At 40.4% G+C, this 26,784-nt stretch overlaps 2 protein-coding genes across 2 annotated transcripts; both read left to right on the top strand.

Annotated features, from left to right (window-relative positions):
* Positions 1-281: 281 nt before the first annotated feature.
* BRS3 (bombesin receptor subtype 3) lies at positions 282-7,505 on the top strand. The gene is made up of 3 exons (XM_052673416.1): positions 282-985; positions 3,505-3,856; positions 4,466-7,505. Exons 1-3 carry the CDS (start codon positions 543-545, stop codon positions 4,871-4,873), a joined length of 1,203 nt encoding a protein of 400 aa, XP_052529376.1. The 5' UTR covers positions 282-542; the 3' UTR covers positions 4,874-7,505.
* Positions 7,506-10,891: 3,386 nt separating this feature from the next.
* Positions 10,892-25,854, top strand: HTATSF1 (HIV-1 Tat specific factor 1). Its single transcript, XM_052673187.1, has 9 exons — positions 10,892-11,256; positions 15,304-15,508; positions 15,819-15,866; positions 16,510-16,664; positions 17,740-17,903; positions 19,552-19,651; positions 20,128-20,217; positions 20,729-20,866; positions 21,253-25,854. The coding sequence occupies exons 1-9, from the start codon at positions 11,089-11,091 to the stop codon at positions 21,535-21,537; spliced, it is 1,353 nt and encodes a 450-aa protein (XP_052529147.1). The 5' UTR covers positions 10,892-11,088; the 3' UTR covers positions 21,538-25,854.
* The last annotated feature ends 930 nt before the right edge of the window (positions 25,855-26,784 follow it).

Here is a 26,784-nt window from a genome sequence, read left to right as displayed (position 1 = left end):
TATAACTTGAGATATTTCTTTATCTGCCATCAGGAGACTGTAGAGCTTTATGTTAAATCAATATATTCTGTGCTTACCTGTACGATTCAGAAAACTATGTCAAGTTTTCATTTTATTTCCTTTCCAGAACATTTTGAAAAATATGAGTAAAGATTTGCCAGGCACTTTCTGAATCCTTCTGCATGCTAGATACAGTAACTGTAATACAATACTTAGTTGCCAGGTACCTCCCAGAAAAAGACACAATTTCTGCTGGGATCTTTAAAGAAACCCTCTTACTCTTCTTTCCTCCTCCCTCCCTGCTTCACTAGCTGAAAAGCCAATAAAAAACCTCTCCACCTCCTACACAGTTCAGAAGAAGATCTGCGTGCATTTATCCTAGGCACGTTTGGAGACCCAGAAGGGGATGAAGGTAGTTAACGTGCAATGGGAATCTTCACTTCAGGCACTAACCTCTACCTTTGTGCTGACTTTGCTGATATGCTGCAAGCTAAATATTAGACAATTTTTTGTTCAAATTAAGTCCAGCCTGAGAAGAAGAGATGGTTGAAGAAATGTCTCAAGCATACTTGCATCTACCTAATCAGACGTTGTGTGCAGATACAAATGGTACAGAACTGAAATCAATCGTAGAGAATGAAACAACAAATGAAAAATGGACCGAAGATTCCTTTCCAGGATTAGAAATACTGTGCACAATTTATGTTACATACGCTGTGATCATTTCAGTGGGTCTCCTTGGAAATGCTATACTCATCAAAGTCTTTTTCAAGATTAAATCAATGCAGACGGTTCCAAATATCTTCATCACCAGCTTGGCATTTGGAGACCTGCTGCTTTTATTAACTTGCGTGCCTGTAGATGCAACGCGGTACATTGTGGATACCTGGATCTTCGGGAGAATCGGGTGCAAGCTGCTGTCTTTCATCCAGTTAACATCAGTTGGAGTGTCAGTGTTCACACTGACTGTTCTCAGTGCTGACAGGTGGGTCTGATGCATCTGATTTGCCTCAGTGTGAAGTTAGGAATGAATAAAAGAGCAGAAATGATTGTTTAGCTCAGTATTAAGTGGCATATTGTGACTCTCCCATTTAACTTAAAAATGTGTTAGAAAAATTGGAGCAGTTCTTTTTAATGGAGTGAAGTGAGAAAAAGTCCATAAGTCTTCTGACCTTTTATTAGCTTGAAGTACAGTATGATTTTTTTTTCTCTGTTGCACGGAAGAAGTGAATTGTTTTAGGCAGGGAAAAGACAGTATATTGGTGCTATCTAGTGGTGCTCTAAAGTAGTCAATGAAGATGACAAACTGAACTGAACAAACGGAGTGGAAATCCTTTGTCTTACTGTCTGCACTCAGTGAGGCCCTAAACTCTTACAGCTGAAAGGTCTGATGTGTGGCACAGAAAGCCAAAAGGAAACTCACTGCAGACTGTGAGACAAACTACTTTCCTGACTCTCCTGACTTCATGGCTACAGCAATGCTACAGTAATTTTCAGCATGGTGAGTGCTTAGTGTGAGATAACACGCCACAACTCAAGTGTTTTCTCTGCTTTGTGCTCACAGCTTTTATATTTCTTCCTTTATGTACTTCAGCACAGATGTTCTGAAGTTAAATTCAGGTTACAAATGAAGCACTGTTGATAGGGATCGGTGCTCCCATCTGACTTGTGTCAGGACATGCTGAATAATCTGTTTAAAGTGCACCTCCTTTCTGAACGAACAATCATATGATGAGATTTCAGTCCAATGAGCACGAGCTGATTATTTTATCACTTAATATTAAGTATTCAGTATTTCAGTATTAGCAAAGAAAAGATTCTCATTTTGTGTGCCAGCAGTAGAGGATTGTATGTAACAGCAAGTAGCTCACGTGTGCAGACATTAAATCCCAAGCAATGCTACTGCTAGTGTGCTCTGACAACAACATCAGCCAACGTAACACTGGCTGTATTGGGACAGACTAAGGGTCATGTGGGCCAGTACTCAGAGTCCAGCAGTGGAATACAAGGACAAGAAAAGACAGGGAGAACGAGAACACGGTGATGATACAGCACCGCACCAATTCCCTAGGCCTCCAGATGACCTCCAGAGCACATGTAGTTTGTCTGCTTTGTAACCTCAATGGACGTCTCTTCTTTGCCCTTGCTTAGTGTCTTCCTGAATTTGTTTAGCAATGCTTTGCATTGACTCTTCCTTTCATTCTCTCTTTTTGTTTTTGTTTTGTTTTGTTTTTAATGTGGCTTCACTTGATAGCCCCGACTCTTGTTCTGAAAGACTCAACAACTCATATCAGTCCTCTCCAGGCCATCCATTTTATGTTCCATCCTTAGTATGTTTTTCTGAGATAAGGTGTGCAGAACAGCAAATGGTATCCATGAGTTGCCTGAACCAGAGATACAGGGAACTGCACAATATCTCTTTTTTTCTTGCCATTGCTTTCCTAACAATTCTTAACATTTAGATGAATATCAAGCTGATGTTTTCACTGAACTATCTATCACAGTTCCAAGGTCTTAGTCCCGCACGAAGTCAGCTTGGCATCCATCACCAGAGCCCTCACTTCCATATTTGATTCTTCATAGTAGCTGTTGTGAAAGTACTCCACAAATGTTTCCACAGGATAACTATATGGAAAACTTACTTAGTTCAGAACATGAATCCTGTACATGATCAGGTTCCACTAGGCTAAAAGACCTTAAGATCAATAAAAATTATGTTTATATGATAAATGAGAGTCCAGCATGCAGTTTTCTATTTAAACTTGCCTAGAGGAGAAAGAGAAAATCAGCTTCAGCTTGTGCAAAATGGTACAACTATGCTGTCTTGCTCTCTGGATCTTTTTCATATCTCCTTTCATACCATGTGCTGGCCCCCTGTAAGGCCCCCTCTGTCTTCTGTCTTCTCTTTCTGTCTTCTGTCTTCCTTTCCACACTGATTTTCACACATCCGTAGATTCACCCAAAGTTCCTCAAATGTGTGACTCAGTCCACATGTGGCTGAATCACAGGCCGTGTATCACCAGCAGTATTTGCTCATGTTTTATAAATGTGAATGAACACCTGAGCATTGCTTTGAGTAAGATCACTACACTCACTGGGGTCTTTCTTATGAACACTGAGGAGAACAACAGCACACGTGCTTGGTTTCAAGTATTTATAAACCGGTTCTCAAACCAGTTCCCTCATTGAACTTTCGGTGCAGTGCCACGAAAATAGGAGAGATGATCGTGAAAATAGGAGAGAGGATTCCTTTTACTGATTCTAATCTGAACAGTAGAAGGCACCTTTACTTAGGAAGGCTTTGATGACGAGTTCTGCCAGCCAACTCATTAAAACAACACATTCGAAATCAACCTTTGCATTTCCATCTGAATCATCATGTTCCATTTCCAAGACGATTCTTACAACTTCAGCCAAAACAGAGATGCTGTTATCTGCAGTGAGTGTGCATGATCGGAGCTGGCACTACTACTGTACTCTGACAACGGCCTTGGTTGCTTCTAGGTACAGAGCCATTGTTAAGCCCCTGGAGCTGCAGACCTCGGACGCGCTCCTGAAGACCTGCTGTAAAGCTGGCTGTGTGTGGATTGTCTCCATGGTATTTGCTATCCCCGAGGCTGTGTTTTCAGATTTGTACTCTTTCAGCAATCCGGAGAAAAATGTAACTTTTGAGGCATGTGCTCCCTATCCCGTATCTGAGAAGATACTGCAGGAAGTGCATTCCTTGATTTGCTTCCTTGTGTTCTACATTGTGCCACTGGCTGTTATTTCTGTCTATTATTTTCTTATCGCCAGGACTTTGTACAAAAGTACATTCAACATGCCAGCAGAAGAACACAGTCATGCCCGTAAGCAGGTAAGTTATGATCAAGCACTAAAGTGTCAGTTTTTCCGGAATCTAACACGCTGATTGAACTCTTCATTCCTAAGTGCAAAGCCTTTTCCTGATAGCATGCACAAACAGATGAGTAAAATTCTCCATAAACCCATATTAGCAATTCAAATTCAGCTGTGTGCTTACGCACACGCTTATGACTCATAAACTCAATTGTGAGTGTACATGGCTTCCTAATGAGAAATAGAGTTTGCTTTGCTTTATTATGATCCTATAAAACTCAGAAGTTAATGATGTTGAATTCTAAGCTGTAAGACCTCATCCTTGTTACCTGACACGTCAAGCATTGTGCTTTCAAACCCTACATTAGATAAGATTCCCATGTGCTTTATAACGGAAAGGGAATGTGCTCCACACTGGAAAGACTTCCTTTAAAAACAATAAAATATATTTATTTTCTGTTTTTCTTCTTCTTTTTCTTCCTTTTTTTTTCTTTTTTTCTTTTTTTCCTCTGCTGTTCTGCTTTTTTTTTTTGGTCACTAATGCATTTAAACTCTTCTGAAAATCAGCACCAACTAAGTAACTGCAATTAATTGCCATTAATACCAGATATGCATTATTTTCTTGTAGATTGAATCCCGCAAGAGAGTTGCAAAAACAGTGCTGGTGCTTGTTGCTTTGTTTGCCTTTTGCTGGTTGCCCAACCACATCCTCTACCTATACCGCTCTTTCACATACCATGCTTCTGTAGATGCTTCTACCTTTCATCTGATAGTTACTATTTTTTCCCGTGCCTTGGCCTTCAGCAATTCCTGTGTCAATCCTTTTGCTCTTTATTGGCTGAGTAAAAGTTTCCGCCAACATTTTAAGAAGCAAGTCTCGTGCTGCAAGGCCAAGCTTCGCACAAAGCCTCCCAGCGCTCCCCACAGCAATTCACCCCCCAGAGCTCTGTCAGTCACAGGCAGCACACACGGCTCAGAAATCAGCATTACGCTGCTGACAGATTACAGCATCACAAAAGAAGAGGAAAGTGTGTAGTTCGTTTGTGAGGAAGGACAGAAAACGAGCGTTTGCAGTCAAGTCACTACTGCCTGCGTCATGGAAGGAGGTGCCACGTCTTGCTCTGCCTCTGAAAGGATTTTCATCAGGAGTTCCTAACATTTGTAAAACACACAACAAAGAAAGCAAAGCGTGTGCGAGAAGAAGCTAAAGCAGCTGAAATTTTCGGTGTAAGCTCAGAGGAATTGCTCACATGCCCAAGCATGAACACACACCCTTGGCTGAGGTTCGTGTGCTGGACAGGAGACTGCAACGTTGCTGTGAGAATTGGCCATGGGGATTGCTTTGTTCTCAGTGATTTGTTCTTTCTCTTGTGACTGGAAGCTCCCTTCTGTCAAGTACCTGCATCTAAAGCATGCATATTGATCAAACCATCAACCTGGCAGGTGTTTGGTTTATTTCCTTTCTTGTCCCAAATACTGAAAATTGATACATGCACTGGGAAATAAGCTAAGATGAGAGAAAGGTAAAGCTTGTAGCATGGTGTGATAAAAAAGAAAAGCATTATTGCCAGATCCACATTGCCCTTTGCTCCACCAGTGACTTTGAAATTCTGACTGCAGAGCTGACTGCAGTGACAGGGATGCTCTCTCTACATCAAACGAACCAGCAGGTCATTGTTCTGGTCAGCGATAATCATCTTTATCAAATTTGTAAAATTTCTTTTGATCTATGGGTCAACGCATCAACAAGAGCTTTGTTCTTCACTGCTACAGTGATTTTACATCAAGAGTTGCAGTTTGGATTCGCAGTGCACTTCCAAAGCTAACTGCTCAGTCATCCCCACCTGCCTTACTTTGCTCTGTCTCCCAGAGCAGCCTTGAGTGCACAACCTGTATTTCTTCTGGAGGAAACCGTTCAGACATGGGACCAGACTGGATCTGACAGCCCCCAAAAGCACAGTGCATGAGTGCCAGGATAACCATTTCTCTCCACAGACCCTCCTCTACTGCAGTGTATTGCTTGGTCAAGTGGCCATTTCTAAACCACCCGCACATTTCTAAGCATGCAGGGAGGGCTGGATTTTTCCATTGTACTAGCTTTTATGAGATTAGCTTTCTCATCTCACATCCACTTGCTCTGATAACACAAGTCAGTGATAGCCTATCACGGGCAGCCTCTATATCCCCAAAAAGCTCAGCAGCTTGTCAGGAAATAACAGGAAGCAAATCTTCCAACCCCACCTTATAAAAGTGTTGAATGACACTTGTTTTTATTAAGCTGTGTACCCTGAACCAAAATTTTGTTCTGTGGGAGTTGATGGTTAAAAAAACCACAACGGATTTTCCACTGCATAAAGTAAGGGATTCCATCTCAAAAAAAGAATACATGCGTTACATTATTGAAGGGAGGCCGCAATGTATGAATCACACAGAACGGTGCTCTTGGTCATAGAAGTTTGAACTGGATGTCTCATTTGACAGGCTACCTCACCCCTCAAGACATAGTGCTCCTCCAGCTGCACACAGCCCTTCACCAGGATGGAAATCCATCCATCCACGCACTGTTATTTGAGTTCTTTGTATGAAGCAGAAAATCTCTTTGCAGTCTCTCTCTTCTGACTGCCCTCATCAGAATAATAAAACCACGCTAGAAATCCCAAGGTGTTGGAATACAACCTCTATAGTCCTCTTAAACCAGTTTAATGATAGCCCATTTTAATGCCATCAAGCCTGGCCTTGTTTTACTTCTCTCTTCACATTACTCGCTGCAAGGCGATAAGCACTAATTATTGAAATGCTGTCTCCATTTTATTGTATCAACTGTACGCCACAATAGGACCACTGCAGTAAATGGAAACATAACAACACAGAAATGCAATTTATGGGAAAGTGGACTCCAGAGATGTTAATTTTGTTCTTTGTCTGAACAGAACACATTCCTTGGTACTGAGGTACATACGAGTATGTACATACTGCGTTGATATTCTCCCATTCTATTTAGTGGAACTGCACAGTGAGATACAGATGGGTAAATAAGCCTACACATTTAAGACCCTAATTTTCTCTTCCTAGATCTTCCTACAGAGAATTCTAAATAAAAGAAAGATCAACAAACACTGCACTTCCTTACACCACTCTTGATTCTAGCTTATTAAAGCCTTTAGCAAATAATCCACCACATGTTTCTGGACCCCACAGTTTGTCTCTGTCTGAGAGCATATTTCCCACTGCAAAATCCTTGCTATACAGTAGGCCTTAAAAATCACTGTTTCCTAATTCACCACTTTATTTGCTCTGCATGCAAATTTGCTCTTTTTGCTTGTGTAATGACTCCTCCAGCTGGATGGTCTATCTATTGCTCACACACTGTACTAGCAAATTGATGTTTTTACTACATGCTGCACATCTTTCAAGCCATAATTTAAGTACTCCATGTACCTTATGCGTTAATTCCATACTTTCAAATCTTCATGAGATGTTGAATTACAGTGATATATTGGACAATATTTTTATCTGAACGATCTGATATTTCTCATTGCATCTATTTATCCAATATAAATATCCATAAAACATCTTTGTGTTGCCATAACTGGGTTTAGGGGAAAGGGTTGCTTCTTTCAGTGTATTTTCTCAGTGCTGAAAAACAGCTCTCTCAGCCCTAAGTAGTACAGGTGTAATTCTACAAAAGAATATGGGAAGGACGTCTATTTACAGAAATATTCAATGTCACTTAGCAAAAAACTGGCATGAAGAACTAGAATTTTACTATTTATACTCAGAATGAAATAATATGTAGCAGAAAGGTACAAAATACAGAAAGGCAAGACTGAAAAGACTTGTTCATACGGAGTTTTACTGGGTAAGTAAATACTATTTTTAGGGTTTGCCTTTTTACAGTTTGCTTTATATGTACACATTGCCAGATTTCAGATTCAGACGTAACAGATAATGTTTTTGTTAGCAACAGGTCAAGTATGAGTGCTCCAATTTGTGCTTTCAATGTAAGATATTGGATTGGCTTCAGAAGGATATTTTCCACAAAAAACAAAAGAATGTCAAAGCATGGATACTGTAAAACAGAGTGCATCTCCAGCAGACCGCACTGACTGTTAAAGTCACTTTGTGCAACACTTTATAGCTCGCCCTCTTGTTTCCATAGAAAGCATCATTTTGTTTTACAGTTAAATACGGGCTGCCTACTGATGGTCATGTGTTTCTGCTAAGAATACTGCAATTAAATAAGAGGCTAAATTTACTCACAGCTACAGGACTTGCACATTTCAATCAAGGATACTTAGAATTAAAAAAAAAAAAGTACAGGCTCTAATTGGTATTTAGTTATGGCTTCTGCCAAGGCTGGTCCCCTCAGTGAAAGGTGAACAATTCTGAGGAATTTCCACCGTCAACACAGGAGGCAGTATTTAATTTCTAGCACACCTACATCCAGCTGTGTTTGTCACAGTCACTCTCGCTAGCCTGTGTGTCAGAGCTGCAGGCCCCAGCCCCACAGAAAGCACACAGGAGTAACCTCTCTGTAATGAATCCGTATTTAACGCCTCCCTGACACGACATAGCAAAGCATCTTAAGAAATGAAGTGTTACATGTTTACCTGTCAGCTAGTGAACTGCTGGTTCTGCTTTAACAAATATCAGAATGCTTTATTAAGCCAAGGTTTTGGTACTTTTAGTAGGTGGTATCTCTGGAACAACATTCAGTTCTGATGAATCAAGATTTCCTTTTATCACTTAGAAAAGTCAAACACAGATACAAGATCATAACTAGATTACATGCTAATGCCTCCTTTTACTGTTTGCTTTGAGATATTTTGTCATTTAAAATGTCATTTCCTGACATTCTGTCCCCAGAAGCTGCAGCTCATCCTTCTCCTGCTGCAGCAGCCGTGCTTGTGCAGCCACAAATTCAGTTATTCCAAGAGTGTGATTGAGGCTGTCTCGATTTAAAAAAAAAAAAGAAAGAAAGAAAAATTACTGTTTTTCAGCTGAATTAGCTCCCTGAGCTGGCTTACTGTATGGGTGTTACTTAAAATGAAGAGAACAGATGGCAGTGACAAGGTAAGAAGCTACTGGATGTCAGCTGTTCTGCAGTAGCTGCCTGCATGCATGTTGTTCTCCGTGGGAAGTGCAAAGGATTCTGAGGTAGTTTGTCCTCATATCTGCAGCAGAAGTACACAGGCCAGACTTACCATGCAGGAACTGATGTTCGGTAGCTGGATAACCCTGCTGCAAGCAACCATGCTCTTAATTCTAGCAGTTTGTGGGGATTAAATTTGGATGTCCCACTCCCCAGAATAGTGCTTGGATGACTTGTTTTAGGCACAGCTACAGTGAAAGTGCTCTCCAACCTCCTGCCACAGCCATGCCAATCTGTAAGATACCACTTGCACACTAAAAGAAGGAATCTGAATTTTTGAGTTTACTGTTAAGCACTCAAGCAGGAAAAAAAAAAAGGAGCTTATATACTGGCACTCTGGCTTTTTGGTCCAAGGACATCAGATCAAGCATTTGTTAAAGTGAAATGTAAAACACTTGGGAAATCTGTAACGTATGGACACAGAGTTCACTACATTTACCTAGGCTGTAAACGTGAAAAACTCTGCGAATATCAGATTAGTGGTCTAAGACAATCTGTAGAGCTCTTAGGGCATTTAAGACTGTGATTATCATGCTACCAAATATATTCCAATTTAAACCTTGCAAATAAATACTTAGGCCCATTAAAACCTTTCTCTTCATGTTACCGCCTAAGAGTAGAAAAGGAGCGAGTGGGCATCAAACCTCAGCAGCTGACTCACTGATTATTTTTTCCCCCAAACATCAATACAGGCTGCTCTGATCTTACTGGTGTCAGGAACATACAAAGGACAGTAATCTGACCTACGTTTAGATCAATTTCATTTTTCAAGTAAGCACAGCTGCCAACAAGTACCCCACTAAAAATGAGTTATTTCAGAGCCGATAGAAATGTCTCTTGAGCTGTCAGATCGTAAGCAATAATACAACAACTTTCGGATGATTATCGGAATAGCCCTGCCAAGAGAAAATTCTTGAAGCATGAAAGAAGCCATTAACTAGGCTGGGTGTTCTTTGTGTAACAGCCAAAGGTTACTAAAAGTCTCTATTTATATCCAAAGCAATTTTATCTGGCTGTCTGTTGACCAGCCAGTTAGCTACGTCGGTCACTCCCTACTGAGATTCAGACACTCAGAATTGCATCTTTGATTTTATTATCATTCCAGTCTGTCTGACAGCACGGATATATTTATCCATGGAATACTCATTTCCAGAACATTTCTGCACAAAGCGTCGTTTTTCTGAGTAAAAAGACTGCTTTGCCACTGTGTCACCCGGCAGCCTGCCCTGCAGCTTCCACAGAGCAGTGGCACTGCCACCAAACCCACCTGCACTGCCCCAGCGCCTGCACTTCACAGCTCCAGGTTAAGCTCTGCTTAATGAAGCGTAAGCAGCAGGCTTCTTCACCCTCCAAATAAACACCTCTAAACATACCCCTTAGCAAGTAAATTTGCTATTGGTGTAGATGTATCCAGACTGCAGTGAAAACCTGTAGATGGCACCAAGGGAAGCCCCGTTATGAGAATCGATTCAAGTCGGCCGCGGTGCGCAGCTGCGCGGGGAAGAGCACCAAGGCACGGGGTGCCACGGCGCTTCACCCACGGCAGACTTTATTTCATCCCGTGAATAAAACGGCCGCAGCTCCCACGCCAGGTCTGCTCAGGCACCGCTGCTCCCCACAGCGGCTCTAGGGAACGACACCGTCCCGCCCAAGCCCCGCCTGAGACGCCATCACTGCTGCACTCCCCCCGCGCCCACAACCAAACCCCGCCTCTTCTGCGCGCGCCCGCCGCTCCGACAAGGGTAGCACCACGCTGCCTCCCCATTAGCTCCGCGGATCAACTCGTGACCTGCCATCCCGCGTCTCATTGGCTGAGATGAAGGAAGGAGTTCCTCGCGCGGGCTGGGGGTTACTTCCGCTCCTGCGCGTTGCAAGGCCCGGGGTCGGTCACCGGCGGCGCGGGGCTGAGCGAGCGGTGCGTGCCCGCCTCTGTCGCCCGCGCGTGCACGCGGTCCCCGCGCGCTCCCGGCCCCGCCGCTCTGAGGGGCGGGGCGAGCAGCGCCTCAGTCGGCAGCGCGGGCGAGTAGGCCCGGGTACGTAGGCCCGGAGCGGCCGTTCTGCCTTCTCTCTCAGCGCCGAGGCCCGCCGATCGGGCCAGGATGAGCGGCGAGGACGGCAACGAGGAGTTCTACCGCCAGCTGCAGCTCCAGCAGCAGTACGAGGCCGAGCGCGGTGGCGAGGGCGAGGCCGACCCCTTCACCTACGTGGACCCTGCCGACGGGGCCGCCTACGAGTGGGACCGGGAGAAGAAGGCCTGGTTCCCCAAGGTGCGTCCCCCCGCCGTGGCCGTGCGGGGCGGCGGCTCTGAATGGAGCGGCCTTTGATGCTTCTGATTTCAATTCTTGTCGTGGTATCTGCGGCAATCCTTATCTTGCTGGTCGAAGTGGAGCAGTGGAATGGCCGTTATAAAGGCTCAGATGAAAAATAACGAAATGCATTCGATTTCTCTTTTATTGTTATCTGAAAACTATGCAAATGTAAAAATATCTTCCCTTTCCTGAGATCTTGCACTTGAAAATTAAGCATATTTGACCACAGAGATTTTGTACAGAGCAGAAACATCACAGTTTCCTTTTTTTTTTTTTTTTTTTTTTTTAATATTTTTTCGAATATTCAGAATATTTGATGAATTTAGAGATTATATCAGTTTAATGTGGTCAGCCAGTCTGCTGATCTGCAGGTAGAATGCTGTTGTTCCTCTGTAACAGCGAGAGGTAACTACTTCACTTACAAGTGTGGAACTGCTTTATAATGTGTATTTTGTAAACCTGCTGTGCCAGTTTGTGTTTGTGGCCATGAGTTTGTGAATCTGAGTGAGAATGAAATCAATTATGATGCTTGTGTGTGTATAAACCTAGCAGTGTGTCTGTGCTGCACATGGCTTGCAGAGGGCTAAAACCATGTGAAAAAATCTGGGCTGCCAAAGTGGAGCAGCAAACAAGTGGGTATCCCTGGCTCCCTGGGGAGGGATGCATTCAGTCAGCACAGTGCATTCTGAAAGGGTTCTCTTCCCCTCGCTCCTGTTTCTTTCCATCTTTCTCACGTATTTTATCTGTCTTTTTCTCTCAGGAGTGTTAATCTTTCCTAAAATGCCTTTCTTATCTCATGTTATAGATTGGGGGGTTGATTGTGTTTTGAGAAGCTTGATCCAGCTGATGGCTGTGAATATTTAACTTGAGCTTCTGCTAACCTGAATTAAGGGCTATACTGGTTTCTAATGTGAGGCATATCTGAGCTTACGAGTTCCTTCTCTCAAGTTTCTCTCAAATTTCAGGAGAAATGATGTAAGAACAGAAAAATTCATTAATAAATATGGTTCACAGTAGAAGTTAATAAATAATCCTAGTGCAGCTCTGTGTTATAGGTAGGTCAGTGAGCTAGATGTTATCATGTCTCAGGTTACTTTGTTTGGTTAAAGATCTGTAGGCTGGTATGGTGAGTGCTTCTCCACTTTGGGAACTTCACTACTACGTGTTTCAAAGCAGTGCCTGGAGTCAATATTAGCTGAAAGAGTTCCTCAGAAAAAAATTGGAAAGATGCAGTTGCTTCTATTATGTAATGATTTTTTCTTTCAGTGGCACTATATCAATAGGTACCACCCTTTGATGGATCTTCACAGGCTCAGCACAAAGCCTTTTATTGAATTCATCAGCTGTCCATGCTTCCTATGAAAAAACAGATGTGGGATATTTTCTGTAAGCCTAAAGTATCTGTTCTTCATTTGGATAATTAATTCCTTTCCACTTCAGTGTAATTAGTAGTTAATTATATGGTAGCATGTCCTGCAGTATTGTGTTTCTTTTCTTATAAGCTTAAGTGCCCTGAACTGTACAACAGTGGGCATAGATGTAGAACTGATCTCTTATTCCTGCTATTTGCCCCCAGAACTGGGCTGAAGCCCCAAACCTGTATAGAATCATAGAATCACCAGGACTGGAAAAGAGCTCCGATGTCATCCAGTCCAGCCATCCACCCACCACCACCATCTCCCCACTGAACCACGTCCCTTAGTACAACATCTGAACACTTCTTGAACATGTTTAGATGTTGTACTTAATTTGTTTATGCTTGCAAGAAGATATTTAAAAGTGAAATAGTTGTAATGGTGTAAGCAGTAGTGTGATCACATGTAATGGAAGAAAGATCTTTGATATTGACTGCTAAAACATGACAGTCTGGTGCATAGTAGGTCATATGCTAAGAATAAATCTAGCTAAGAATGTGGGTCCCCCAAAGTTGGAAATGGTATTGCTGGATAGAAGTGGCTTGTTGCTGGAGGTTTTATCACTAACTTCTCTGATGAAAATGAACAATGCTGTTCACCAAATAACATAACAGCTTTTTAATTCTCTGGATTTCACCAAGTGTGAAACTAAGAATGCTCAGGTTGCATTTGACACAAGCAACCCTTATTTGAACACCTTTTTTTGTCCTCTAGAGATCATTGTACTCCTTGTTACTGACACAATGTTATGCCATGCTGTAAGAGCAGCTGCTGGCTCACACCTAGCAGAGGTGTGCTGCCAGTGCAGAAGCTGTCATGCTACACTTCTAAGTAATGTGGAGCTCTGTGGCATTTTGCATTATTCATGGCAAGCCTATTATTGTCAACTCAGTGTATTTTTGTTAAAAATAAAGGCTTGAAACGTTGAGCTTCAAATCACTGTGGAAGGTATGAGAGTGCGTCATCATTGCTGACCCTTGCTGCTGTCCATTGTGTCACCGTTACAGTAGCTTGTTGGAGTGGAGTTTTGTTCCATTTGAATACAGATGAAGCAAGTGCAGTACAGGTCAAAGGTTAAGACTCAGGAAACAACATTTCAGTGTGTACCTTCAGAAAGTACCTTACTGTGCAGTGGTGCTCATGAAATCAGCTGTGATATATCATCTCTGAGTGTATTGGGGCTATTCCAGGTATATGTATGGACTGTGAGGAGAATTCCTTGAGAGCAGCTCTGCCAAGGGTTTCCTGCAGATGAAAAACTTAACGGGAAGCAGCAGTGTGTGCTTGCAGCCCAGAAGGCCACCAGCAACCTGGGCTACATCAGAATAGGGGTGGCAGCAGGGTGAGGGAGCTGATTGATTGTCCTCCTCTGCTCTGTGCTCGTGAGACCCCATCAGAAGTACTGTGTCCAGGTTTGGGACCCCCAGCTCAGGAGAGATGTGGAGACACGAGGACGATCATAGGGCTGGAGGACCTCTACTATGAAGACAGGTTGAGGGAGCCGGGCTTGTTCAGCCTGCAGGAGTCTCTGGGGAGACCTGTTAGCAGCCTGCCAGTACATGAAGGGAACTTTTCAGCGGGATAAAAATCAACTTTCTGCATGTGCAGATAGTGACAGGACGAGGGGGAATGGTTTTTAACTGAAAAAGAGGAGATTTTTCACTGGGATCTGGGAGGAGGGTGAGGTGCTAGCACAGGCTGCTTAGAGAAGTTGCAGATGCCCCCTCCTTGGGTGTGTTCAAGGCCTGGTTGGTTGGGGCCCAGGGCAACCTGATCTAGTGCCTGATTTAGTGGTTGGCAACCCTGCGCATGGCAGGAGAGTTGGAGCTAGATCATCTTTGAGGTCACTTCTAACTCAAGCCATTCCGTGGTTCTGTGCTGATCTCTTTGCATGTTTTTGCTAGTGACTAGTTCTAAAATTTACTTGGCTGAAAGCACTGGTATCGTTTGTAGTTCATTTGTTCCCTGTCTTTAAAAGATAGACATTAGCTGATCTTACACAATTAGAATCTTTTTCTAGAAAAAAGTAAGCTAATTATTCATCTATTAGCAGAACGTGAAGTAGAATATACAGCCTGATAAGCAGTGTGTCAGTATACAGCTCTGTTCAAGTGCAATATTGATGGCCTGTCACCACAAATATATTTCATCTCTGTAAATGTTTCTGTGAAAAAACAGATGCCTACAAATGTTGGTCATCCATCATCTTTGGGTAAGCTGTTGGCTTACTGTCAGTGTCACTTTATCTCTTCCGCGTGGTAAGGAGCGCTTGCTTTCTGTCCTTGAAGCAATTCCAGTTTAAGCTGGAAGCAGAAAGCTTTGCTTGAAAAAGGCAGAACTTGCGAAATGTTTGTTTAAAAACTTTGTGCTGTGCATTAATGGGTAAATGTGGTTGAGGAAATACCTGAATTCACAGTTCTTGCTGTCCATGTGGCTTTTTACAAAGATGACTCATTATTTTCTGCTGTGATGGGTTGAAAAATGACCACAACTAATAAGATAATTTCCAAAATGTTAACACTAAAATACTTCCAAACGTTAATTTGTAATTCTTAGAATTTGGGGTTTTAATTTTCTCATTTAATTTCAGATAACAGAAGATTTCCTGGCTACGTATCACGCTAACTATGGCTTCAATGCAGACGAAACGGATAGTTCATCTGCTTCTGGCACAGCAACTGAAAACAAGCTACCACTGAGTTCTAAGACATCAGAAACACAACCGTCAGCAAATGAGAAGGGACCAAAACAAACAGAACCAAAACAAAAAACAGAAAAACGGAAACTTGAGCCGGGTAAGTGATGAAGAGTTTCTGTCTCTGTAGGCTTCAACCTGCATAGGACTAAGTGGAAACTGTCAGTTGTTCGGTATTACCATGAAAAGCAAATGTATCTGTCATTCTGAAGTTTTTGCAAGTGATTTCAAGCAAGTATGGTACTTGATAGCTATCTCTCTAAAGAAAATTCAAGTATGTTTGGGGCTTCTCCTTCTCTCTTACAAATCTGAGGGAACGTGAACATCAGAAACATATTATGTGATTCCATGTTTAATACATTGGTGTGACTGAATTCAAACTGTTGTTTTCCTCTTTTTGTTTTTTTTAGGATGGTTTCATGTTGAAGAAGACAGAAACACAAATGTTTATGTGACTGGTAAGTATTACCACATTTAGATCAAAGCAAATAAATCTTATAAGGAAAACTGTGTTTGTCTCACTGACTCTAATATTATGCTCAGTCTGCCGTTTGTAATTGTTTAACCTTGTTTCTGACTTCATAATACCTTTGTGACCTTTTCAGTTGCATTTTTTGGAAAGTAATCTAAGTGCATTTATCTTTTAAATGTGATATTCTGTGAGATGTAGCAGCCAAGTCCCTAAACTGTCATTCTTTCTTTCATTCTTTTTTTTTTTAAATTGTTTTTAGTAAGAAAAACAACTCCAAAGTCACAAGGAATAGGATAAAGAACATACTAGAGATTAGGGAGCACATAGATGTCACTGTATCACAGAATCGTTGGGGTTGGAAGGGACCTCCAGAGATCATTGAGTCCAACCCCCCAGATATACCCAATTTATTTAGAAATAAAAATGTCAGTGGAATAATGCTTGTAAGGTAATAGCAAAAATATTGATTCCAAAGGCATTGATTTATTATTTTGTATGTAAAGTTTTGCCAAGTTTCCTATCTTTCCTTTAAAGAAACACTGTTTTTTCTTCACTCGTGAGATTTAAAAATAAAAAGTAAAAAGTTGAGTGAGATGTACTCAATCCTTCTATTTTAATGTACCTGACAGGTTTACCACCAGACATTACAAAAGATGAATTTGTTCAAGTCATGTCGAAAGGTGGGATCATTATGCGAGATCCTCAGACAGAGGAGCACAAAATCAAACTTTACAAAGATAAGGAAGGAAATCTCAAAGGAGACGGCCTCTGCTGCTATCTAAAGGTCAGTGGTGCACTGAAATGCTCTATTCCTTCCTGCTGAAAGTACTTGTGGCCACAGTTTCAAATTGATTTCAAAAGATTCTTGAAATATCTGAAGTAAACAAGTTAGAACATACGTGGCTGTTTTAAGCTGATATGTGGGTAGTTCTGGAATCGCTGTCCGTGCACCCCATTTGTTTTCCCCTTATCCAGCTCCCTAATGAAAATGTCCATTAATACCTGAACATACTCAGAAGTATTGCTGTCTCAGTTGTCAGTGGTTATGGTGTGAAACAGGGAACCTCTTCATGTTCCACTAGAAAAACTTGTGTCCATGTGGCTGGGAACGAAAACTAGGAGATGAAAAGGACTGTGGTGTAGCTGTGTATTTACAGCCCTTAACTGAGAACTGTTTTAAGTTCAGACCTTGATTTCAGAACTGCTCTTGTTCCCTATCTTCATCTATAAAAGTTTGGGTTGCAGTCGTATTTCCTTCATGTTTTTTAGCTGTGGATCATTTGGAAAGTTAGTGTATGCCACTACAGTCTGCTTTAACTCTGCAAGAAGCACCAGGCAGTACTGAGCAGCTGCCTTGTGATCTGCAGGCTAGTTCTATGATTGAGTAGTTAGAGCTGCTTAGTGCACAAGTTTGAATACAGTGTCTACTGTGATTAACTTCTAGGAAAACGTTTCAAATGGCTGAACAGCCTAAATGGCAGCTGTTCTTGGAGAAGTGCTACAATATATACAGAAAGCCAAGCACCTGGTTTTTTTTTTTCCTTTCTTTCATCAGTTTGCAGGAGTGTTGGAAGTAGTTTTAATGACACTTAATTGAAATATAAGCAGTTGCTTTTCAGAGCATTGATCTGCTATGACAGTGGTGAGGAAGTACTTGATCTACTTTGATTTAAAATACACAGTTCTGTGTATTTCCGTGGTGGCTTTTTTTAGTTAAGACTAAAGAAGAGGTCTGGCATTATGGCTTTCAATATCAGGGAATTGATTCTTAGCACAACATTGTTAATTATATCTCTCTGGATTAATTGCCTTTGCAGTGTGATTTTTTAAGCTTGTGCTCTGTTTCTGTTTTCACATAGAGAGAATCAGTTCAACTTGCTTTGAGGCTTCTGGATGAGGCCGAAATTAGAGGCTATAAATTGCATGTTGAAGTTGCAAAATTTCAACTCAAGGGGGAGTATGATGCAAGCAAGAAGAAGAAGAAATGTAAAGACTACAAGAAGAAGTTGTCTCAACAGCAGAAGTTTGTATTATTTTTTTCTTTCTGTAAATTACTGCTTGAATTCATAGCGCTATTAAAGTGTTGCTTTGTTCAGATTAAATGCTAAGAGTTGCACAGAAGTTCACCTGACAGTGAAACAGTGTAAATGACATACATTTGAAGGGAAGGAGTTTCTGTGTTAATTGTTGACTTTATAAGCTTCATGATTAACAAATTAAAATAATACATAGGAAACCAAGTTTCTTTCAGTTATACAAGAAAACATTACATCTCAGGGGAGTTAAGACTTCTTTTTTTCCCAGAGTGTGAGAGTGGGTGAGTTCTGTGGTCCTAAGCTTACTTCATAAGGTAACAATTCTACATACATGTACTGTTGGTATGGTGTTTTACTCACTGCAGACGGTGAGTGATGCTGGCTTTCCTAGCAGCAAGTGTTAACATATCTCTGTAGATTCCCACAGCTTTATGGTTGGTGCCGTTTTGCATTTTTTTAATTGTACATGGATGCGTTGGGTTTATCTTTTAATTGTTTTTCTGCATTTTGAAAGAAGGTGAGAATTAAAAAGAAGAAAAAGGTTTTGAATGCATAGGACTCTTATTTTAATGTAAGCAGCATTCCACTAAACGTTTTGATTAGTAATGCCAGTGTATGTTGTCACAGTTAAAGTGAGCAAAGTCTCCTTGACGTCTGACCAGTTAAGAATAAAAGCTGTTTGAAATGTTTGTGCCTCAGCTACATTGGCAGCTCTTGTTTTAAGTTGTCTCCAGTGTTGAGAGGGGAGAACTATGAAAACAGCATTTGACAGCAATTTGGATGAAAAAACAATTTGGGTTCTTTAGTCATCCAGCTGTTTTGATTCTGTCTTACACAAACTGACTTCAGACGATATTCCTTTTGGGTTGAAGAACATCATTTACTTTCAGAGCAACTTGCTTTGGAAATCCAAGTTTTCCTCAGCTCGCGTAGCAGATAAAAGGAGCAATTTGAAGATTTTTTTTCCCCTTAAATATAAAATTCTGAGATTTAGAATTGCAAATAAATTTTTCTTTTTTCCTTTGGTAGTAGGGTACAAAATATAAATTCTTGAAGAAAAGCCTATTTTTATCAGAAAGCAAAGTCATAGAAAAGATACACAAACCTAGCAGTGCAATTCAGGGCCACAGTCTCTATATGCTGTGGAACAAAATACATCTTATAGCAATCTCTCTGTGAGACCCAAGGAATTCTTGCATGTTTGTATAAATATGAGCACCAAAATTTTACCAAGGGGAAAAGTGGATTTCCTTTTTTTACAAAATAAGTCTTCTGTTAGAAAAGATATCAATGTTTTTATTGGTGATGGATGGTTTCTGAATCTGAGTTGATATGAAGGAGGAATTAAATATTATGGGGTTTATTTTCTGTTTAGAAAAGTGCTTTGAATCTTTTTCTTAAAGTAGCTTACATCTCTGTGGGTGTTTAAGTACCTTAAGCCCTTAACTGCTTTGTAGGAGAAATGGTAGCATTGGATTCTTAACTGCGTTTCCTTAAGAAAAATTTTACTTTGTCAAAATGTTTTTCTGGATGTATTGTAAGAAATGCCAAATTAATGATTTTTTTTCAACAAATACTTGTAGAAACTGAAGAGAGCCGCAACAATATCTTCTTACTGTTGCTTCATTTCATTAGACAGCTGGATTGGAGGCCTGAGAAGAAAGATGGTGCAGCTCGAATGCGACACGAACGCATCGTTATTATCAGGAATATGTTTCACCCAAAGGACTTTGAGGTACAAAGATGCAATTTGCTCCTGTAGATTATGCTATTGTAGCTAATGCTGAACTTCATGCCATAGTTTTTCAAAGTAAATGGGAAACAAATGAAACTTACACTTGGGTGGGATTCTGCTTGTTACAAGCGTTTGCTTAAAATTCAGGGAGCTGTTTCCGAAAAGCCAAATGCAGAGGTATTGGTAAGAATAAGTTTTGCAAAGCAGTCTTTTTCACAGAGTGTATCCTGCCAGTATTTCTTTCTGGGATGAAAAGAAGAGTAATTATGTGAAGGGTAAAGAAGCCAGTACAAAATAACCTTATCAATAAGCTTACTTTGAGTAATTGTACTCAAATGAAGGCTGTGAACTTACAGTGGCTTTGAAAATAAAGTGTAGCGTTTGATTTATGAACATGTAATAGATTGATAGATTAATTCTGTTGGTGGTTATGCAAAAGTTGCATAAATTAATCCGTGTTAAATTAATCATTGCAGGAGGATCCCTTAGTGCTAAATGAGATCAGGGAAGATCTGCGGACAGAATGTGAAAAGTTTGGTCAAGTAAAGAAGGTTCTCATATTTGATGTAAGTATTTCTAGATGGCTGCGTTGGCAGAATTGATGTAATGTGTAAATGTATGAAGTACATAGGATTATTTCAGTGTGAGTGAAGCACTGTCATGTTTTCATGGATTTATTTCCTGAAAAGTTGACCTCATCTTTCAGTATTAGCTTTTTCAGAAATGAATTTGTAATCACTTCTCTCCGCGCTGATTAAAGTTGACAGTCTAGCTTTTCCTGATAACTTGGATACATGCCACAAGTTAGAAAGTTTATAAATAAATTCCTTTATAGCTAAACTAGCTGAAACATTTGTTTGCTATCTTCAAAAATTCTGCTCTGTGTAAGAAAAAAAAAAAATAGAGTCTTAAGCAGTAGAACAAAATGTGCAAATCTTGCAACTTGTTTTAAAAAACAAGATGATATATGTTCAGGATGGAGCAATATCCTGAGTTTTTTTGTAAGGCAAGCTGAAAGATGATAGAATAGATACACTGTATTTAGAGTACTGTTAAACAAAGCTTTTCTCTTTACAGAGGCACCCTGACGGCGTCGCTTCTGTGTCGTTTAAGGAAGCAACAGAAGCTGATCTGTGCAAACTAACTCTAAATGGGAGGTGGTTTGGTGGCCGTCAGCTCAGTGCTGAAACGTGGGATGGTGTAACAGATTATCAGGTAGTCTTTCACAGTTCTACTTCCTGAAATTCTTATTCTGTATCTGTTAATGTGAGCAAATGCTTTTTGTCCCCCTCCCCGTCCCCTTCCTCATGCCCCTCTCTTGTACCATCTTGCTTTTGCACAAAAACTGCTACATCCTTAAATATTCAACTTGGGAAAAAAAGAAAACAAAAAAGGAAAGGACTTGTTTGTTCTTAAAAAATGTGGATTAGAGATGCAAACATAGAGGATTATTCACTGGATGTACAGATGATTAGTTTACAGGTCCTACAGAAGTCTTGTGGTGTTACTGTGGTATAAAGTGCACATAACTTTCTCTGTATTAACGTATTCACTTTACATGTACAACTTCAGAGTGACAGGCTTAAACATGTCTTTGATAGGTGGAGGAGACTGCAAGAGAAAGGGAAGAAAGGCTGAAGGTCTGGGGGTCGTTTTTAGAGGATCCTGATGCAAAGGAGCAGCAAACCACATCTGATTCAGATTCCACAACGAGTAGCGTTAAAATCCCTGAGAGCAGCCAACCTTCCAAAGTTAATGATACAGCCAAGGAGGATGTAAATGATGAAGGCCATAAGAAGGAGAATAATGGTGAGGGCATTAATGAAGATGGTGCTCCATCCACAGACAGCAGCCTTGCGGGCAGTGATGCTGAAGCAGATACATAACGTTTCCATTGCTTTGTGAAAGCATGGTTTTTAGGGTGATGTTTGAGTTTATCCCTTTCTTTCAGAGTTACTGCAGACAACGTTCATGTGAATATATGCATTATTAGAAATGTCATCAACTGTGTGCTTTGAAGTTTTCATTAAAAGCAGTATTTAATGAGGTTCTAAAAGTCTGTATTAATTGGCTGTTCAGGTAAAGTAACTCAAGTTGCCAAGAATAACAGCAAACTCATCAGGCTTCTTTTGTTCTATTCATGCTCATCGATGTTTCATTATGTGTGAAATATGTTCCAACCCTTAAGTTTATGTAACAATATGTAACTTGAAAAATGCAAAGCTATTGCAAGTTTTGTGGATTTTGTCATTATTTTTCCTTGGAACTTGGTATCTTATCCTTAAAATTATTCTTGTCCTGAATACTTCTCATCATTCTATGGAATGGATGCTGTGATAACTACAGGGTGAATGCATCAGATATGTTGCTGTACATTAAGAAGCAAATAATGGACTGTTGTTGATCTGCGAACTTGAAGTGGAGAACAAACAAAATTTCTATTTCAGTGATGAGCAAACTGAGTGAAGATAGTTAAATCACAGTATTCAGTAAATTATTTTTCCCTTGTTTATATCTTTGATGCTTTGATTTTCTTTAGGGGCTGGAATTAAGGAGACTGCAAATGCATGAGCACACACATTCTAGATTATAATGAAGTAGAACTGACTTTAAACTCCTGTGGTCTGTATGCAGTAGATAGGCTTTTGTTTGTTGATTTGGCTTTAATTTTTGTTTTGTTTAGAGAAGAGGTTTTCTTTTAACTCTGTTAGAATGACTTCTCTTCAGCATTTAGCCTTCAGCTGCCCTTCAGAGGGTGGTGGGGAGTTCTCCTCTATTTCATAAAACCTAAAGGCTTTTGGCAACTTGAACTACGATTGGTTGTGTAGTGTTAGACTACTTGAACATGCTTTCAGAGAATAATACTATTTTCCATGGGGAAAAAAAGCAGATGTAGTGCTAGCTCTGTTAGAAATATTTCCAAAAACAAAGCTTTAGGCCTTCTATCTTTAGATACCTTAATAAGCAGGAGGCTTGAAAAATAACCCTGAGGGAGCCATTTTGATCACAGTCATTTTTCATTTGGAATCCCATTATTTTGATTCCTAAGAATACGAGCATACAGATTCAGGCACTAAATGCTTAAAATATTGGTGCTAAATTCATAGCACGTTGTTCATAGGGGTGGCTGCTGGTGCACGTTTGTAAGGAAGCTCTTTAAAAAGTGTATTTTTTAATTCATATTGGATTGCGAGAAACCATAGATGTTAATTTTAGGCCTATTTCCATCCAGAAGTATTCAGAATAGTCTGAAAGTTGGTATTTTCAAGCTTTGTGCTCTGAGATTGCCATCTCTACCTTTTCCAGAAGTCTTTATGGTACCCTGAGGATTCTATATGTAACCAGTATGTGTGGGTAGTTACAGCAGCCAAGCCATCTGACGTTTAACACTGGTCATTGTGATTCTGTTATATCCTTTTGTGACAAAATACCTGTTATTTGAACAAGTATGATGATTTGAGTTCCAGGTTTAAAAATCCAGAAGCTCATTACAAGCTGGCATGACAGATTTCCAATTTTAATGAGATACGTTGTAAAGCTGTAATGGCAGTAACTTGCCATCTAAATAAGGCCTCTTTCTCATATTCACCAAGGTGTGAACGATGGGTTTAAACAAAAAAAGTTTGGACAGTTGAGGGAATCTGAAATACTGCTTGGTGTGCAGCTGCCCACTGGTGGCATATTGCCATTGCATCTCTGGGTCGTGTTGGTTCTGTGTGGGACTTTGGTTGGTAGCGCTGCAGACCTCTGAGGGCTCAATGCTTTGTCACAAGCTTTACACAAGAAGAGTGTAATTAAATGTAGTATTGCTTTCAGTGCTCCTTTTATCTTCCAGCTTCTAAGCTTCTCTAGTGTTAGATTTGTTAGGCTGTTGTGTTTTGTTTGCTTTTTTAAGAGCCTGTTCATACAACACTCTAGGCAGTTTAATCGCCTGTTCTACAGTGGAATTGCAGATGATGTAGGGAAACTCGTCAAATGTATAAATATTGTACAGTTCTATGAAGCCTTATCTTATCAAATGTAAAAAATAAGGGTAGTGTTAGTGTTTGAGAAAAGATCTTGGGAAATAAAGACACATTACTTGTGCAGTAACCTTCCTCTCTCCAATCGGAATACAAAATGGATTGGCTTGTTTGAGAAGTCCAATATGATGTTGTTTGCTTCCTGCTTTTCTCTAGACTTCACACTGAAGTAGAGCACTGACAAAGACTGAGACTGAATGCTATACTGGCTTTCCTATAAAGTAGGATTATTAAGAAAATAAAAGCTGTTTTTCCATGAAAATACGTTCTGAAGTGACATTACACTCAAACTGGCATTTTTCTTTGCCTTTTTCTGTTATTCCCCAGTAAAAAGTAAAAATATATTTTTCTAAATTGTTGGTTGAGTTACGGAGGCATTTGATAGTTCACAGAGGGGCTGATGCAGCTGTGACTTTCTTTTTAGCATTAAGATTGGTTGGTTTTGGTACTTTCCTAAATGATGCAGGTTTTTATAAATGAGTGAACCCAAAGTTTTCTCACATCAGTTCAAACTTTTATTTTCCAAGTACAATTATGAAAATGATTGTGTAGAACAGTAATTTTTAACAGCGTATTTTAGCAAATCAGAAGCAGAACAAACGGAGTTGCTTTTAAAATCTTGATTTATTTTTTTTTCTGAGCATCATCAGTGGGTTGATGAGGGTTTGAAGTGCCCAATGCAATCCTCGCTGCTTTTGTTCTTTAATGAAAAATGCTTTGATGACCACTAAAATGAGTCTTTCCTGGGAACGCAGGGTTGATTTGGTAATCAGTCTTGCTCATTAGAAGCAACAATTTTTGCTCAATTTCTAATGTTCCCTCGTTTCCATTTGTGTGTACTGTGTTTCTTCCTTCATGGCCTTTTATGGAGAGGTTCATCTTAAGAAAAGTTTTCTTCCCTCTGTATTGTATGAAAACTGCCTGGCAGCAGGCTGACACGCTTTATTGGTAGTCATTGCTGCTTTGAACTAAAGAAAGATTTTTGTGCTAATTCACACAGTGTGAGAAATGCGATGTGAAGCCACTTACAGCTACCAGCAGGGAAAGAATACTAATAAATTGTTACTCCTTTGCAGTTGGGCATAGGTGATCACTTCCTTAACCATGGAACAGCAAATCGATGGCTTAGCTTTGAGGTATGTCGGTAGTTTGCTTTACAATCAAATGCTATTTAATGGCTTGCTGTCAAGGTAACTGTACAGAGTTATCAGCATTTGTCAGAGATGAGGCGCTCCAAGGAGCGTGGCCGAGGTGCCTGGGAGCAAGGAGCCCAAGCAGAGCAGGCATGTAAGTAGCAGCAGGTTCTCGAATGTTCACATACAGCTGGAAAGAGTGAGTTTCATTTTGCATCAAAATGTTTATCTGTTTCTCCTGCTGACTTTTTTTTATTCTTTTAATTGAATTTCAGTCCCTGGTACAACTCGCGCTTTGTATAAGGATTGCAATTCACTTAAAATCATTGGTATGGTAAATGCAGTGCATTTTAGCTAACACGTGTCCTAGACATTGTTACGGTTAATCTGTTCACAACTTCAACTATTTAGCTTAAGAAAACTCAGAAGTATCGGATACTTCTTAGAAACCCAGATTTGCCTTAAACTTCCCAGTAAAAATCAGCATCAATACCCTGAATTCTGTGTCATTTAAGCAAACTTTAATAATAACAACAAAACAACCTGCAAAACATACCTAGGTTTTGATCAGATTCTGAAACTACTTTTGTCTGAATTTGAGAAACCCTACAGCAGTACAATGATGTAAGTTGTGTACTTGTATTGATTTGGCTTGTGTGTTTTTCAGTGCTCATTATACAGGGCTTGCAGTCTTACTGTCACAACGTTCTGTAAAATACTGATGGAAGTATAAAATCTTTTGCAGCAAATTGTTTTTTTGGGGTGTTTTGGTTTTTTTTTTGCTCCTTCTGTAATTTTGAAGTAAACTGTTAGATTAAACTTTTCGGTAAGCTGACTTGGAATTTTCCTTCGAGGTTGTTTTATTTGACAAGTTCAATTGATGGTTTTCAGTTACCTTTCAGAAAATAAACACTTCAAGCCATTATGTTGGAATAACTTCTAGGCCTGTGGCAGCGTCTGGTAATCCCTTGATTTGTCTTCACTTTTGTTTCTTAAAGGGGTTGTGTTTTATACTACCTTTTTAATAAACAAACTCATGAACAAAAAAGTCTTTTCTATGAGTTCTTAGAGAATGTCTTTGTCTCTTTTTTTGTTTTCCCCTCAGTAAAAAAGTCCTGTAGCATTTGCTGGGCAGTGATTGCAGTTCATGGTGCTACAACTGTTAGTATTTAGCTGGGATCGGTTTTTTGTTCCATCTCTGCGGGCTTTGCTCAGTGCATGTGCAAATCAGGGACAGGATTTAGCAGAGGGCTGTTAGGGTTGTATGGTCAGCTTGAGGTTGGACTTGATGACCTTTAAGGTCTTTTCCAACCTGAGCAATTCTATGATTCTGAGTCTTGCATGAAGGCAGAAGGATCAGGAGAACTATGGAAACCATTGGTCATAGCTGAGAAGGCGTGGGGGCAGGACAACAAGAATTACACTTTTTATTCTCACAGTTGAGAATTATTTTATTAGAAACTTGACATTTTGAATGCTAAAACCAAAAAGCATTGGAAATGTCTTGATCCCAACGCTAGAAAGGAACAGCAATGGCAATCCCATTTCTACCTAGTGTGCTTCAGGTTGCTCACTGAGTGGCTTTGAACTGACGCAGTCTGACAGTGGTGCGAGCCCTTTATGCAACCCTCATAGGAAATTCATGACTGACGTCTTGAAAAGCTTTAGCAGGAGAAATCTGCTATGCTGTGAAATGGAATCTAGAAAGAGGGATTCAGGAGTGATTGGGGTGCTGGACCTGCTGAGACGTTGGAAGTCCAGTCTGTCTCGCTGTTAAAACTTGTCTGTCGTCAAGGCTGTGTTGGCCACAAGACTAAGCACAGCCTTGGAAAATCCTACAGGCTGATAGCTGTTCTGGGACGTGGCAGGGAAACAGGTTCATACGTATTGATGCAGATGGAATCCTAGGGTGCTGTCCTGCCTTCCTCCTGCCTGAGTGAATGATCTCTTAAGGCTCTGAATAAAAGGCAGAAAGTTT

This window comes from Tympanuchus pallidicinctus, unplaced genomic scaffold, assembly GCF_026119805.1.
Source record: "Tympanuchus pallidicinctus isolate F22 unplaced genomic scaffold, pur_lepc_1.0 scaffold13, whole genome shotgun sequence".
NCBI lineage: Eukaryota > Metazoa > Chordata > Aves > Galliformes > Phasianidae > Tympanuchus > Tympanuchus pallidicinctus.
The sequence above is the reverse complement of the archived record's forward strand: the minus strand, read 5'-3'. Positions and strand labels throughout refer to the sequence as shown.